The sequence below is a fragment of the Synchiropus splendidus genome, chromosome 18 (assembly GCF_027744825.2).
Source record: "Synchiropus splendidus isolate RoL2022-P1 chromosome 18, RoL_Sspl_1.0, whole genome shotgun sequence".
Taxonomy (NCBI): Eukaryota; Metazoa; Chordata; class Actinopteri; order Syngnathiformes; family Callionymidae; genus Synchiropus; species Synchiropus splendidus.
In genome coordinates, this window is record NC_071351.1 from 11,539,394 (window position 1) to 11,556,636 (window position 17,243).

Genomic DNA, 17,243 nt, shown 5'->3' on the forward strand with positions numbered 1-17,243 from the left:
CTGGGGCCCCTGGGGGGTATTATAAAGCCCCATGTTTGGCCCTCTCTCCTCCGTCAGAGAGGCTGAAAGCTCCACCGGACACGCCGTCTTGTCCATCTTTACTTCATCTTCACCCCCTAGAATTGATGTTCTCTTGACAGCTCACCTCCACCCACGCTCCCACTCACCTATGTCTTTGCAACACGTGGACAGAGGTGGCTAGCGAATGCACCTGAGCTGAGCTTTATCAACCTGGTTTGGTGAAGATTGGGACATTTTGGAGAATCTCAGTTTCACGTTTTTGGTCAGCACAGTTTGCTGACTTAGCAAAAAAAAAAAAAAAAGAATCGGCGTTTGAAAAGGTGTGCGTTACCTTTTCATTTTTTTTTAAAGGAATCCATTAGCTGCGTCGAGAGCCAAAGATGTGGGAGTTTAGGTCAATTAATTTCTGGCGGGCAGTTTTTGCCGAGTTCTTTGGAACCATGTTTTTCGTGTTTTTCGGCATGGGTGCGGCCCTGCGCTGGACCACTGGGCCTCATCAAGTCCTCCACGTGGCCTTATGTTTTGGTCTGGCTGCCGCCACCCTCATCCAGTCCATCGGCCACATCAGCGGCGGACACATCAACCCCGCCGTCACCTTCGCCTACCTGGTGGGCGCCCAGCTGTCTCTTTTCCGTGCCATTTTCTACATTATCGCCCAGTGTCTGGGTGCTGTCGCCGGGGCTGCTGTACTGTACGGTGTCACGCCGGCCAACATGAGGGGCAACATGGCTTTGAACACTGTAAGTACCGTCGTTGCTCTCCATAACCTCCTCACGTTTTTCCTCTCATGACGGACCAACTATCTCCACAGCTGCAGCCTGGTATCAGCCAGGGAATGGCCACCACTGTGGAGATCATCCTCACCCTGCAGCTTGTGGTTTGCACCTTCGCGGTGACTGACGAGAGGAGAAACGGCCGCCTCGGCTCAGCCGCCCTTTCCATCGGCTTCTCCGTCACTATCGGCCATCTCATGGGGGTGAGACGCCCTGCCATAAACGCCCCTGGTCCTCATTGACTCACAATTGTTTTGTGTTCTAGATGTACTACACAGGTGCTGGCATGAACCCTGCCAGGTCCTTTGCCCCAGCGGTTCTCTTCAGGAACTTCACCAACCACTGGGTAAGGCGTCTCCTTCTTCCCTGGTGGCTCCCAGACAAACAATTTTGACAACGTCTCTGGCAGGTGTACTGGGTCGGCCCCATCATAGGAGGTGCCATCGGTGCTGTCCTTTACGACTTCATCCTCTTCCCGCGGGTGAAGGGTCTGTCCGAGCGTCTGGCTGTGCTCAAGGGCAGTCGATCCCAGGACAACGACAACCAGCAGGACCCCCGCGGGGAGCCCATCGAGCTCAAGACTCAAGCTCTGTAAACCTGCCCGCTATCACTGACTGGAGCTGAGGAACCAGCAACGCTGACCCCAACACCACACATCATTTAAGTGTAAACACCAACACATAATTAAACCTGACCTTAACTCTGTGTTCACAACTGGAGATTGTGTTTGTGTTCTGCTAGCTGGCGCTGAGGAGGATCATCAAGAGACTTGAAATGGGAATTTTCGGGACGGGGGAACAGGATGAGGGGGTGATACGGAGGGTGAGATCAGAGTGCAGGGACAGGGACGGGGTCATGCTGCGGGGGGAGACCAGTGAAGATGGGCATGCTTTTCATTATTCATCTGAATTTATCTCCAATTTAGGTTAGTTCATTTTGTTTTCTGCACTTCAGACTCCAGACGTGGAGGTATGATACTTTTAGATTTGACCAGGCTTTCACTCTTTTCACATCATTACATTTTATCTGTGTGTTTGTGTGTGTGGACGCTGCCGCAGAATGTGAGAGAGTGAGAGTCGGTGCATGTCTGTGCGTGCAAGTGAGCGTGCATACTGTATGTGTGTGTTCATGTGCCTGAAGATCAAGACTGCAGATACAGAACTTTTTATTTTGTTTTATTTTCATAACCAAGCTCCTGTTTTGTACAAAAACGATGTTCAATGTGTTCATTTTTAAGACATGATCACTTCTCTGACCTTCACCGTGGTATTTGCTATGATTTTCATTTTTACACAAACCACCTGCTTTATTTTGTTCTGAGCCAGCTCACTCCCAAGGAAATGTTGTACCCCAAACTTTGATAAAAAATAACGGTCTGTTCACCACAGATCAGTCGTGCAAGCTTTACGTTGAGCACAAAGTGTTTCAATTACAGTTCAATGATAATAAACATCAAGAAAAAAAACAACTTGATAATAAAAAGTCTTTGGTTTTTGTGTCTGTCTTTTTCTACTTTATCTAGTACCTGGGTCATTGTAAGAAAATGTAAATACTGAAACATAAAGCGAAGAAGAATAATCGACGGGTGGAGAAACGGTCTTTAAAATGTGTCGATTTAAAAACGATAAGCACAAAAAACTGTTTAAAAACAAATATACAAACATTGTGGAAAAAAAATATACAGCGATGCAAATTAATTCGAGTATATATTTAATCTGCTTAAAACAAAACTGCGTCTTTTCATGCGACAACAATTTTGCGACACTCACTTACGGCAGTTACAGCGTGCTTGACGACAGCTGCGTCATGTCCAAACTCTGTTTACACCGAGCTGCCACCTGCTGATGATGTTACGCAGTGCAGTTCACGCTTGCCTTCAATGTTGAGGGGGCTTCGAATATGGTTCGTGTTTTTTTTTCTTAGAAGTGACATTTAATTAAAAATAAAAGTAATATAATACTCAAAATAAGTCACCCACCGTGCCACACGAGACAGCGTGAAGCCGCAGGCGTCGAACTGTTTGGAAGCCGGACACTTTCTACACCGGTGAGAAGCCATTTTCTTTCTTTTACTTAACTTTAAGTGTCGTTTAATTTGTCTAACTCTTATTCGTCAAAGTATATGTTAAGTTTCAGACACAATAGTATAGAATATAAGTCCAATATTTTCATGGAATTCGTTTGCTCTCTGAGAAACTCAATACTTTATTATGAGTCGAATGATAAAGATTATGTTTGAAATTAATTCATGTGAACGAAACTTATCCGACGAATTCACTCAATCCATTGTGAATGTGAAACAATTTGCAGTTACTATTACTATCCACTAGATGGCAAGATTGTTACATTACTCATTTGAGGGACGTGAACTCCCCTTCCTCCAGAGTAGGTTGACTGGGTTGGAGGTATTTGTGTGGTTTAGCAATGGGAGTATGTTGTTTCAAGTCGTCTTTGGATAAGGTTGAATCCACCCTGGTGCTGACTGTGAATTTAGGATTGATAACAGGCGTTAATCTTCTGCTGTGCTGCATCGTGCTGATAAACGACTTGGAACACAAGCCAATTTCATTGACTGATGTGTATGACTTAATGTATACTTCAGTTTGCTTAAAGGTGCAGAATATAAGGTCCGTGTCTTATGGAGTTTTATTGAAAGTGTATATATTTTCCTTATATAGAGGGTTCATTCACCTGTCCTGTGTGATTCCTTATAATAATATAATAATATAATAATAATGTCTTGGCTCTGACTTGCAAACGTCCTTTCAGTGTGATGTCTTGAAGGTTTATTTTACGATAAACAGGTGATAAATATAGAGATCCTGACTGAAATGGCTGTTATCAAAACAATATAATAATATTATATAATACTATTTCATTGCATATTTGTCGATCACCATACACAATAAACATGACACAATGAATCCCTCAGAAAAGGAAACATTTTTTTATTAAACTTCACTTTGCATATCGTACGTTGGCATATGGCTTAGTTTTAAGACACCAACCGAGAGCCTCTTTGCCTCAGCTTCTTGTTCTGCAGCTGAGATAAACAAAGACACGAGTCTGAGGGGCACAATAGACTGCAGGACGAGCTTGGTCCTGACACGGATGTCAACTGTGTCCATAAATCTCTCGCTGTCTCTCACACAGAGCGACAGCATGTGTCTCACACACACACATTCAGCAGCAATTCCACATTTGACATGATATGTAGGAACAAGTCGAACCTGATCAATCGAACTTTAAATCTTTCGCTGTATAACTGTAGAACTATAAGAACATGTTTCTTCTTCTCCTAGCAAAGTGAACTGCTTTGATCAGAATCAAAGGCTGTTCCAGATCCTCCCTTAGTGAATTTGGTTAAATAAAAGGGAGAAGTACTTCCAAATTGGTTTATTCTTGAAAATAATAGTAAAGAAAATCAGGTGAATTACTTACTTTTTGGGTTTTTTTTCTCCATTTTTATTGACGATTAATACCCGGTCCATATATCAGGTTGTCTCTGTATTTAGATTTGTTTTTTTCAGTTGAAATTGTAGTCTTCTTCTCCCTCCGATGGGGATTTTTCAGTACGGATTACCTTCAGGTTTATCTGTGGAGTGCACAGACTCCACAAGCAAAACCTCTCACACGATGAGGCAGACAAATTAAAATAAATAGAGTTATCTTTACAACCACTTGTGATCTTCATGCAATTGTAAGGTACAGAAAGTTAACAGTGGACTGTTGGAGATTTGCTGTCCTACCTCTTCATTTGTTAAATAAAAAAATAACATAAAAATAAAAGAGAAGAAAAAACAGCTTTTGGAGCATTTTAAATTTGGAATGTGACCATACAAAGTGTCTCTTATCGACGCTCCACTTCTCTGATTATCAACGTAACAAAAAAGGCAGCATGATGTTAGAGTTCCAACACCAGATGTGGACATTTCACGTCCACATGGAACTGAGATCTTGAAGGGAAAAGGAGTGGAGCGCTGTCTTTCCTTGGCAAACCTACAGGCCTCAGTGCCTCTAAAAAAGAAAAGTGCTGCAGCAGCATCATGTCAAACACATTGTCTCTTCGTGTCCATGAGTCACAACGCTTCCAGCCGTGACGGTTGAACATCAACTCCAGAGAACATTCACATCAAACACTGAGAAACCAGTAGAACGTGGAGTTGACCAACATAAAAAACAATGTTCCCGCCTCAAGCCCTTTGATGATATCTCTTTATCCTGTCTCATCTTGATGATGTCACAGGTCAGGAGGTCACGCTGCTTTGACTCATCAATCACTGCAGGCGATCGGGGGAGTGGAGAGGGTAGTGGAAGAAGGCGTGTGGTGGCGTGACCGACGCAGTGGTCAGAGCAGCAAGAGGAGGATGGAGGGCGGTTGGGGGGGTTGGCGACGTGGTCAGAGCGGGCGCTGCGCATCCTGGGGAGTAACTGTAGCCGAGGTAGCCACCAGAAGGTGATGGTGAGGGGGTGCAGGTGTACTGCTCCAGTCCAGTGGGGGTGTAGTGGCTGTAGGCAGAGCTGTAGTCCAGGTAAGGGGAGGCCAGTGCTGCCACTGCTGGACCCAGCTGGGACTGCAGAACCAGACTGGGCTGGAGGAAAGTTTGAGGGATGACGTACTGCTGGATCAGCCTGGACACAGAACAGCAAGACAACGTTAGAATTGTGCAGCTTTGGGTGACGTCTGATACTCATGGTGTCATTCTGTCACTCATGACAGGTCCGTTCCTGGGTGAGCCTCAGTAAATAGCACGGTATCTACCTAGGTAAATGACATTCATTTTTTTGCCTCTTTTGGCCAATTTTATTTCTCCACTGGCCTCCCTTGCATGTGACTCTGGAAATGTGTATTATATAGAAAAATAAAGGACAAAAATGTCCACTTAAAACAAGGTCATATTCAAAGCTAACACCTATACTTCTAAAAAACACAAGCAGGAGATGAAGATTTTTTTATATTGAGACAATACAGTCCTGAATTGGCAGTAAATTAAGTCATGTTGGTCTTCTCTATTTTTTCTCTATGTTTTCTCCAAAATAAATTTGACCTCAGATTCAGTTATTTGAAAAACAACCTGTTTTTGTTCTACGGAAAACTGAGTCTGAATCATGGCAAACCTCTTGACTATTAGATTAGATTAGATTATCTTAACCATGCATTTCTGTTTTGGATAATGGATGCTACATTTTAAGAGCTGTGTATATCAGCAGAGTTGAATCGCTCACTTTGCATTCCACAAGCACAATGCTGTCATGACTGTGGCAGCCATCTTGTCTGCGTGTAGCACACAGACACTCCACTGGCTCCTTCACAACTAAATGTAGTCAAGTAAAATGAGCTGAAGGGTCACAGAAGTCAGACACTCCTATACGTTGCCAAAACAGACACCCATCTTATGAGGAAAAATAACATGCTGTCCTCTCATGCTCAGTCATGACCTCCCCTGAGGCGGCCCACTTAACCTGCACCCGCGCTAACATCTGGCTGGAGTGGCCAAGTGGAGTCGAAGAAAGTGGAGATGACAGAATTTAACAGGAGCGCTCATGTAATCGGCACCTACGGCCTTTCACCCTTTGGTCACCTTGTCACTGACTCAGGCGACGATGGCAGCGAGCACCGGCCTGCTGCTGCTGCTGCTGCTATTTACCCCCGAAACACAGAGATCATGGGCATCAGAGTGCATACACAACAAACATAGCCACCATACTGTATACACAACACACACACCGCCGCACACTGGGAGACCTCCACGTGATCTCTGCAGGAACACATTTCTATCCGAATGATTTCTTGAAAGAGCTTTTGTGTAGAGTTGCTCCAGGAGGCCAACATGTTGGTTTGTGAAGTTCTATCTTAATACAATAACTGTTTTGCTGATATTTGGGTTTGACTTCCTGCCTGCCAGCCTCTTTAATAGTTGCTTATTAATGTTGCTCCAGATTTAAAATGGGGTTAGAGGGAAGCTCCTGCTTCCACATCGCCGATCTTTTGACTCACATTTCCTCCCCTGATGGTCTGTTTTAGGAGCTACTGGTCACCGAGGGAAGCCTGTTTCACTATTATGATGCGATGCAGATGTTTGTTGTTGTCGCCACATCGACCAAATTGATCATCTCACCGACTGCACATGCGGATCACACACACACATTAGCTTTCCGAAGCTGGCATGAACCGCCAATGTCTGCCTTTCAGTCATCCTTCCAGAAGCAAAGCGTAATTAAATCAATTAGTAAGAATGTTGGAGCCCTCCAGCTTCCTGAGTGATGATATCTGACTGACTCACTGGTCTGTGTTTAAGCCCACTGATGTGAAGCACAAGATGCTTGCCAACATTATAATGAGGTGGAGGCTCACAAACATTTTGTCTGCCTCACAGCCACCACATGTTGGCGGGAATATAGTGTGACACCTCCAGTCAGGGGAGCACTTAGTTGACGCCAGAATTTCATGAGTGTATGTGAGGACTTGTTTTCTGGATGTCTGCACCTGGACTCCAGATTATTTATGGGAGAGATTGGATTACAAATTACATGAAGATTGAGCAAAAAAAAGCGACCGTAAAATTGTAGTTATCATGGTAAATGTGGCCACTAATGCCAAAAATGAACCAAAAAAAGATTCTATTCAACGTGATGAATTTAATCTAAAAAAATCTAGCTTGTGTTTTTATGTTGGATGAATCACCATGATTTTCAATACTAGATTCATCCGATGTAAGTTATCAGCTGAAACATGAGGGTGGAAAAACAGCTTTCATGCCTCTATGTTTAAGTTTTTCAAACTTAAATTTTCCCTCCATCTATTCAATTTAATTCAGAATAATCACTTTTTTCCCCCTGGGATTAATTCATTGGAATTGGACTGTTACGTTCCCATCAGTCACAGTCCGGCACATGCAGACAGTAGTAGTAGTTGTGTGAGGACAAGCTGACACCCAACTGTATCTCAGTTCATGAACAAATGAACACAAGAGCACATTGCTGTCCTTCATACAGTTGCTGATTCATCACATCAACTTTTTTTCAGGTGAATTAATACAAACTATCAAACTGACAGCAAGGTGAATTAGTGGCCCTTTTCACAACTGTATAATATATAGGACAATCCTAATACATCCAAATAAAATGTATCGATATGCTGGCAGAACAAGACTCCACAAACTGATGCTGCAGGTCAGAGGACATTCTTAGCAGCAGCTCTGTTAAATGAATGTAGTTGCATTTCTATTTTTAGTGGCACGTATCTGAACTAGTGCCAAGTAATATTAGCTTATAACTAAAATGAATGCGTCCCAAATGAAATACTGAAATTATGGTGACAACAATTGAATTGAATTGTATTTTCAGAACCAGCTTTTATTGTTGTTATTTAAAAGACTTCAAGTTAAAAGACAATTTGTCTCAAGCTTCAAATGCGAAATGGAGTTATTTTGTTGAATGTCATTAAAAAAAAAAAAAAGATATTTTTGGGAACATCTATGATGTAGACACCTATACTGACGGCACTATGGTCTCATGTTTTGATCCTGCTCAGCTAAATACTGAGCTGTAGCTTCTGTTCTGTGATTTCTAGAATGTGCTCCGAAACATGGCCATTAGTCCGATTACGAAGTAAGAGAGCAGTAAATAAGTTCAAAAGAGTTGTCTTTAATAAGCCCTCCGCTCGCCCCTCAGAGTCTCTCCCAGAAGTGCAGTGTCATTCCCACGGCTGTACGCCGCCGCCTGCCTGCGCCCCAAACACACTGATGTGATGTGACAGCCGCATCGTACGAGAGCCGCGCTCCTCGCCTCCATCCTGCCCGTGCGTGGCATCATCACTGGCTGTCAAAGACAGATTTATATAAATATAAACACGCACTAACTGGACGGGAGCGCCCCTCGCATCACGCAAGCACTCGTACAAACACAAATTAAAAAGCACATGTAGACATCCACTGTGGGGATTCACCTCCCTGTGGGGCAAGACAGCAAGTCCCTCTTTCATAATTCATGATGTTTAGCGTTTGAGAGTTCAGCAAGCAGTGGTTAAGCAAGTCTCCAGGAAATGAATGTAATTCGGTGTAAAGTCCTCTAAAGTGATGTGTGAGGGCTGAGCCATGGCGGGCTAATTGGTGCAGCTGCATGGGTGTTTGCTCACTAACAGACCCATGAGAGCAGAATCCCCCCCCCACCCCCTGCGCTCGGGGTTCACTCCCTCCAAGCCAGCTTCCTCTCTACTCCCCCATCTGAAGCAGATAACAGCGAACCACCCCCTTAAAAAGACACTTTCTGTTACTTTGCGCAGGGTTCAGGGTCAAGATACTTTTGCTGAGGGAGGGGGCAGAGGAGGTGGAGGGGCGGGGGCTCAGAGGTGAAGGATCAGCCATCATATCTCTCATGCCTTGAGACAGCCTTGCTTTTAATAGTCTGACGGACGAGGGATGTGAAGAGGGTGAGTCAGACCAGATCCACTGCTGACCCTCCATCCTCTCTGTAAACACACACACACACGCACACACAGCTGGAGGGGGGTGAGCGATGGATGGCCCAAATCAGCGCTGGACATTTATCTCCTCAATCAGAGGCCAACCGAAATCCTCCTGACAGCGTGTCATTGTGATGAAAGTGTTAGCGCTCACGAATTATCAAAAAGAATCTTCTTCTGCTCCAATGTCACTTGTCACACTTCCCTCACACTTGTGGGTTTTAGCCCCAAACTGGTTCCTGAACACAACCCACCACAGCTTCACACCAAAACCTCCAGCTCCAACTTCAACATTCCTTTTCCCCAGTTTTTCCTAAGTCTGGAGGTTTCATTTCCCTTTTTTTTCCTCAGCAAATTTTATTTTTTATCCGACAGAAGTGCTGCCGCTAATTAGGTCTCCGGGCGAGAGGCACATCCACCTGGGAGTTTTGTCATCAACTGAAACCCCTCGATACATGATGCGGCCCGGACCAGAGTGATGTGTTGAGCGATGTGTTGAGGAGCGGAGTTCATCATGAGCGGCGCGGAGGCTTTAAGGAGCCGACCTCCGTCGACCTCATGGGCTCTTCAATGATTCACATCGAACATTATTCACCCTCCACTTCATGAGGAATGCCTGGTTTAAATGTCAGAGGAGCCCCAACCCCGACGCCACAGGTGTCGCCGCCCCCCCTCGCCGCGCTATGATCTCCCAAATGACACATTACTGGCTGCCCACCTCCACAACAAAAACAACTCACTTCGTGTTGAGCCACCGACTGATTTGGTTTTAGATGCAGGCACCCCACTGGTGACAGACGCCCCCCCGCCCTCCACTCCCTCCCTCACCCCCGCTCATAGCCACTGTTGGCGTCAGCTGTCCTTTCCAAACACACGAAGTAGCAGGATGAGCTTTGGCAGTGCCAGAGTTTATCTTTGTTGTTTGCTGTTGGGGTGCGGCGCACAGAGACAACAGCTCGTGTGTTAAACCCCAGAATTAACAAGGATGACCAGCTACCCGCACACATTTCAACTTAAATATAAAACAGAAAATGGTTTTATAAGACCAAGATATGATTAAAATATTGTGGGCGCGATGAGAAGTCATCGCATCTAGAGAGAAGATGATGCAGTCATCCTGATCATGTCAAAGATACAAGTCGCCTGAGAGCAGCACATTCACCCTTCACCTGATATAAACTTCAGATTTGTCTGTATTCATACTCATATCTACTTGTCTCCAATATCATATATTTGTGGCAATTCTTTGACTTTGCAGAATCCGATTGGTCATAGGGTGAATGCAGGTGGATGCAAAGCTGACGGTTTACAAAAGAGGAAGGAGTGAATGTTGCAGCTGCTGTGATAGTTCAAGTTCAGTGTCAGTCTGTGGTTTGCACCATGAATATTGAGGAAGCGGTGGTCCATTTTAATACCTGCTTTGGTTGGAATAATACAATTCTTGTTTTGTCAGAGTCTGAGATGGTCTGGAGAGGCGATAATTCGGTACCGTGGAGTCATGTTGGGACACATCCAAGGAGGCTACTGTAAAGACCAAGTATCTCCTGCTTTGTTTATCCAAACAAAGAGCTTTGCTGCGTGTTTGTGTGTGTTGGTGTTTGCCTTTCGGGCGTGTGGCGAGGTGACGTTCACGCCTCTTTGTGCGGGTCTGTCAGACGCCAAAGCTGCTACTTTTCCCGGAAGCTGAGATTAAAATGCGTCGCAGAGAACCGCAGGAGACGTCCAATCAAACCCTCACCGCTCATTCAGAGCCTCATCTGGGTCAACCTCAGCTCCCTCATCACTCATTCACAAATTGAGGACTGCAATATTAATAGCACTCAGAAGAGTTGAGGGTTTTAATGGGATTTTCTCCCGTCAGCCAGATCATCCTTCACTCTGAGAAACTGAAGGTTGAATGTATTTGGCAAAGTCAGATCTCCAACTTGATGCGGTCTTCAGTCTTCACCCCAACTTTTTTGACATTCTATGAAACACTGTTGTGTTTCAAACCTATATTTGGCACATTTTGATATTACAGCCTTTAAATATATACACACATTACAGCCATAGTTTAGGCAAGGATTAATCACAAATGAATCGCACTTTCGGTATGTGTTCCAAATGTAACTTAAAGGAAGATGTTTTCCTCATGCAAACATTTGTTTACGATAACAACCCGACATAACAGATACTGTCAAGAACGTGCTTTAGAATAACCTCAGAGGCAGAGAATGCTCAACAACCTCATGATACCTGCGGCACGATAAATCCCAAGAACCAAAGTGGGTCAAGTTTGGAACGAGTGTTGCACCCTCCTTTCACTTGGAAGCCGAAACGCATCCAAACATCGGCTGTAAACTGTGGACTGCCTCTGCAGGAAATGCCAAGGTGGCACACAGCCGAGTCGTGCGAGCCAAACTCAAAATATTTATTTTTATTTTTATCCTCCCAAAAAATCAATATAAAGAATTTAAAAATCAAAGTACAGACCAAGTATCACAATGCTCTGCTGTGTTGATATTTCTTACAAGCATGCTGAGCTCTTTTGTTCACCAAGATGGAAGCACAGTAACTCTGCGACAGCTCTTGAAAAGGGTAACACACATGTAGCCAGACAGTGACTTCAGCTGGGTAGAAGATAAAGGACCCAGTGGGGCGTGCAGTGATTTGAGACTGAAATGTGCGGCAGGTCTTTCTCAATCACCGAGTGTGGACGAGTGAGAAAAGTCAAGGTCAGAGGAGTGACACAGCGTTGCCATGTGCCTGCGAGAGACAGGGGAAGAAAGAGGAGGAAAGGAGGCTAGAGCTTCTGTCTTACCCGTACTGCCTCTGAGCCCAGGACGGCTGGACTTGCTGAACTCCAACAGAGAGAGCTGCGGATACACAGAGAAAGATTTCAGCTATCGGCACCGCAGACGACTGAGCAGAGACGAACAGACAAGGACGAGGCCGCTTCCCTCTCAGCCTGTCTCTGCTAGTTTGTTTCACAAGTTTCCATGTATATGAGGATATCACTTCCTCGCACCAAAACACCTCACCAGGAACGGGCAAGAAGGACACAGCTCTATCTCCGGATTCCGATGTTTCTTCTTGACCGTTCAGAGAAAAGCCCCTCCACCCATCTATCACAACAATACAGTTTCCCAAGCACTGCCATCTCTCATCAGCCGGGAGGGATCGCGGCGCAGGCTCGGAATAAGGGCAGCTGTTGTTGGAGCCACTGTTTGTCAATTACACCTACACACTGTGGTATTTGAACCAGCACAGGCCAGCGAGGGAGCGCCGCTGTCAGGGCCCTGAACGCAGCATGGGTTCAAGCTGAGAAAGCCTGGTGGCAGGAGATGTGCCCAGGAAAACACAGCAAACAAAGCGCCGATGTGTGATGGCTCTGAGCCCAGAGAAGATCTCAATTCTAAATATTAATCACTGAATAAATCTAAATGAGTTGGCTGGTGTCACAACTGCATTGCTCCCAGCAGTTCTTATTTGAGATCAGAGGATGGGGAGGGATTATTTCGCTCACCCTTCGTTGTTATATTCAGCATTACATCTGGTGGAAAGCCGTGTTGAAATTCTATTTCTGAACCAAAGTGCCCACCTGGAGCTGCTCTCTCACAGAGTGGATCATTGAGTCGATTAGCCGAGGAAGGTCATGCTTTAATGGACTTGTTGTAAGTCCGCTCAGATAGAAGTGTTAGCTTGCTGACATGTAATGAAATGAGGATGTTCCAGGAGGAAGACTGTGCGTTTTGCTTGGTTTGTGGCTCACGAAGTTCCATAACATGACAGTGGATTGATGCATGACAAAAAAAACAAACTTCAGCTCCACATGAAAGCTTGTTGGGTAACATTTCTGAAAGCATTCAGAACACTTGATGCCACAAAAATGTGAGTGAAGCCATGAAATTTGGTTTTCTGACGCTTGACAAGTGGCCTTGTTTTTTTGTTTTCCTTCTTGAAGATCACAGGTTTTGCAATGTGTGACTGTCAAAACAGCAAACTAAAGCATGTAGGTGTGAATCAGCCGAGTTAGAAGTTTGTAATCTCCCAGTCAAATGGAGGGTTGAAATCACATGAAGTTCATTATTAAATCCAAAGCAGGGTGGTCAGTTTTTGACTCTGCATTTGTCTTTTGGGGTTTATAAAGTGTCGGTCAAAGTCTAGGGAAAGTGAGGCCTCCATCATTTTACTGAAATAAATCAAGTTTCATTTGACAATGGAGCCAAAAATCCAGTTAGAAAACAGTGACAAAAAAGTGACATGGAAGAGGAAGACTCAGATGGTGAGGAAGTTGTTGGACGTTGATGATGTGCAGGAAGAGCCTATAGACGGAGCAAAAATGGAGAGGATTGCCAGAGATTTTCACGACATTTACATATTTGTTTAACCATCTTTCGGTATATATAACTGTTTTTATAGAGAATAAAATAATATTAGGTAGAGTTAACATTTTATTTTATATATTAATAAAACACATGACACTTTTTTCAGTACATAACATGGCCGACTTACATTTCAGTGGTGTCTACCTGATGTTTTGATGTTTATTCTGTTAGTCCTTGGTGACTACATATTTTGTTTTCCTTGACAGGTGGTCACACATTCTTAGTAAAGCAATAGAAATATCAATATTTCCCCTTACATCATGAGACAACGGTGTCGTTCTTCACTCACCAGTCGGTGTGCTGCGAGGTTTGGCTCCTAAATAGGCCAGGTTTACATTGGCTTTCCTGCCGTCGATAATGGGGTTGGCGTCTTTGCACGCCTGCTCTGCTGCCGCTCTGTCCACCATGGTCACCTGTAGACGTACGATCACCGTGGTGACATGACTGTGACCATTTGATCGATAAGACAGCCTTGGTTTATGTTGTGTTCAACCGTGTATTAGTGCTAAGAGGAAGTGACAGTCAGCGCTGGCGGCGGGGTGGAATCTGTCCTTGTCCTCTAATGATATAAAGCATTTGCTCTTTCCGAGGACGATGCAGTGTGTGTGTGCACTAGTGTGAGCTTCAGTTGTGATGTGGGCTGTGTCGTAGGAGTTGAGCTATCGCTCTGCAAACTGGGATGCCAAAGATGCTGGGATCTACCTGGAGGGAGATGAGGAGTGGGCAGAAAGCAGTGGGAGGAGGGTGATAAAGGTCAACACACACACACTCAGTAACCATAATGAACTCATTGAATGGATTTCTGTAGTCAGAGATTCAACACTCATCCTTCAACCGGTGAAAATATAAGAGCAGTTTCTGCCAGAGAGAGCAGTTTGACACTTAGATTCCGACTAGCTAAGACAAGAATATCGATGGGAACTATTTTTTTAACCAATAATTCTTGTAAACACTCAGTTTCCCAACATGGTCTTTGATATAGGTCAGGTTCCGTGATGGAAAACACACGACAGTTGAAATATTAGGCAACTGGACACAGAACATCTGCCCAGTGTTGAGCATGAAACTGATAAGTGAGTCAGAACCAGGATCCTTGAATGGATATTGTTGCTGTGGTTTCTCCACTTGATCTCTTTATTTCTTTCCTGGATCTGCCATGTCACATGACATATGTCCACCTGTTCATCCTGGACGGAATGTGTGAAATGCTCCCTTATGGTTTGACCTTTGCACCCTGGTGCTGCCCATCCGCTGCTGTAATATCCTTGTGTGTGTGTGTGTGTGTGTGCAATTGATGTCACACTTATTGGCAAGACCTGCCTCTCATTCTCTCGGCATGTGACACTGATCTGATGCTGACACTGAGTCACTGTCTTGTTCTCACTCAGGAGTCGGGTGTTTTTAAACAGAAGTTGGAGCAGAAACTTGGTCAGAAACGACTGTTTGACAGCACTTACGAAGCCGTATCCTCGGGACTTGCCGGTCTGCTTGTCGATGATCACCACCGCCTCGTCGATGTCCCCGAAACTCTCGAAATATTTCCGCAGAGACGCGTCGTCGGTGTGGTACGGCAGGCCCCCCACAAATATCTTCGTGTAGGTGGTGTCCTTGTCGCTGGCGGGGTTCATGATCTCTAACGGAACCCCGGCCAGGTGACCCAGAAACAGCGGCGAAGTCATGACCAAAAAAAAAATAAAAAATAAAAAACCGCGTCGAAGAAGAGCTGCAACTTTAAGCCACGGCGGAGTGATTCATGAGGAAAATCTAGTCCCGTCCGTCATAACCTTATCCTCGATGTGGTTTTTGGGGGGTTCTCAGTCGCTGACAGGTGTTTCACAAGCGCTTCTCGCATCCCAGAAAAAAGGGGGCAAAGTCTAGCAGCTTAAAGGGGGCGGTTTCATGCGAGTCCACCGACCCAATAGACGATCTGTGCGTCCTTCTGAGACGCACGCTCCCGCCCAGCAGCACAAACGATCTAGCACCATCTAGTGGCGAACCAATGTATTGCAACCTCCCCAACGAATTGAGGAGCAATACCCGCTCCACCATGTGGTCATATAACAACGTTACAGCCGTTTAATTGTCAACAACATAATAGTAATACAGTTATAACCATAGTAATAAGCCAACTAACGGGCAGCATGAAATAATCTCGTGAGAAAAACATAGACGTATGTTAAAATAACTATCAATGACGTACTCAGGATATCAGGGAATGTTTTATTTAAATAAATGAGCAGAGGCTTTCAATGTTTAAATATAAATTTGTATTTACATCAATATTAACATCAAGAAACAATGTAAGAAAACAAAGAAACAGTAGTTAACATCCTGTACTAACAACTGCGTCTTCCCCAGGTGGAGCTTTTCTATCATCTTTTTTAAAGCAGAATATCGTAGATTTTTTATTTTTTTTCCGAGACTGAGGAAACCAACAAAAACCCCAAACTGTTATCATGATGAGACATTATGACATCATACAGTTCCAGTTTAAAAAGTCTTAATCTCTTGTGAAATCACTATTTTCAGCACCACAATTTAAACTGGCCGACACAAAAAAGAGGAAACGATCACAGAAAACAAAACCCATCTCAGCAGAACCAGACTGGTCTCTACGACCTACAGGAGAGGTTTAAACATACTGTGCTTCATGTGCGACATCTAAAGCACACGGAAACCGCTGCGGAATGAGAAACTAAAATCTTTGGATTGTGCACGACTCTTTAAATTCAGTTACAGTGGAACTCCACTGTTGTCTTTTACTCAAATTTAAAGTCCATTTCTGTGTTTTTATGGAAGCAACTGACACTGCTTTCTATGTGATGAACTGCTTTTCAGAATGTCACATATGGAGACAAAGCTGAAGAATCAAGTTGGCATAATTCAAAGCAGAAAAATCTCTGGAGCAAATCTCAAGTCACACATGGAAGCAAAAGGTTTTTAAAATATCACCTCACAAACAGGTAAGACATCTGGGCCCTAGAAGCCAAACACAATCATGTGTCAACTTGCTTTCTATCGGCATATGTAACGTTTTTTTTTTTGTTGTCTTTTTTTGTTTTCTTTTTCATGTTATGCTCCAAAAAAATAATAATTTATATTATCAAAAATGACACAATCACTAGCACCTGGTTAGCTAAGATTAAATCCTGAAAAGAAAACAACTATTTGTCATCGAAAACTAAAAATCACAAAGAAAAGAAAGTGCTTTCCAAGAGAAGTCTAGATGGTGACGAATAAGAGTCCCGAATTCAAAAAGTAAAAGCTGACCTACAACAAAATAAGAAAATTACACTCTTAAATATTAAGCCTTGTGCAAAAACAGTATGTGACCTACAAAAGCATATATTTATATATATATTTATATTTATTTATATATATTTATATAGTACATCTGAAGCATATTTACAATTCTATATTCACAGACAAAAGAAAGAATGCCCACGGCTAATACTGCAGTACCGTTGCTTTGGGTATTTGATGTTTCGTCCACCATGGAAACCAGAAAGGCTTATTGCTAAACTTTTCATTACTCCTTATCCACTTTAATTTCATCATTAACACTGAATATCAGGTTGAATTGCAAATTGTAAATGACCTCTGAAGCAATAGGTCTGTA

The 17,243-nt window shown here is 43.9% G+C and overlaps 2 protein-coding genes across 2 annotated transcripts; one reads left to right on the forward strand and one right to left on the reverse strand.

Moving 5' to 3' along the window:
- Nucleotides 1–38: 38 nt before the first annotated feature.
- Nucleotides 39–2,262, forward strand: mipb (major intrinsic protein of lens fiber b). The gene is made up of 4 exons (XM_053850118.1): nt 39–761; nt 833–997; nt 1,060–1,140; nt 1,204–2,262. Exons 1-4 carry the CDS (start codon nt 402–404, stop codon nt 1,387–1,389), a joined length of 792 nt encoding a protein of 263 aa, XP_053706093.1. The 5' UTR covers nt 39–401; the 3' UTR covers nt 1,390–2,262.
- Nucleotides 2,263–3,732: 1,470 nt separating this feature from the next.
- Nucleotides 3,733–15,528, reverse strand: rbm38 (RNA binding motif protein 38). Its single transcript, XM_053849073.1, has 4 exons — nt 15,082–15,528; nt 13,914–14,037; nt 12,058–12,112; nt 3,733–5,425 (listed from the first exon to the last, which is right to left on the reverse strand). Exons 1-4 carry the CDS (start codon nt 15,301–15,303, stop codon nt 5,071–5,073), a joined length of 756 nt encoding a protein of 251 aa, XP_053705048.1. The 5' UTR covers nt 15,304–15,528; the 3' UTR covers nt 3,733–5,070.
- Nucleotides 15,529–17,243: the final 1,715 nt, after the last annotated feature.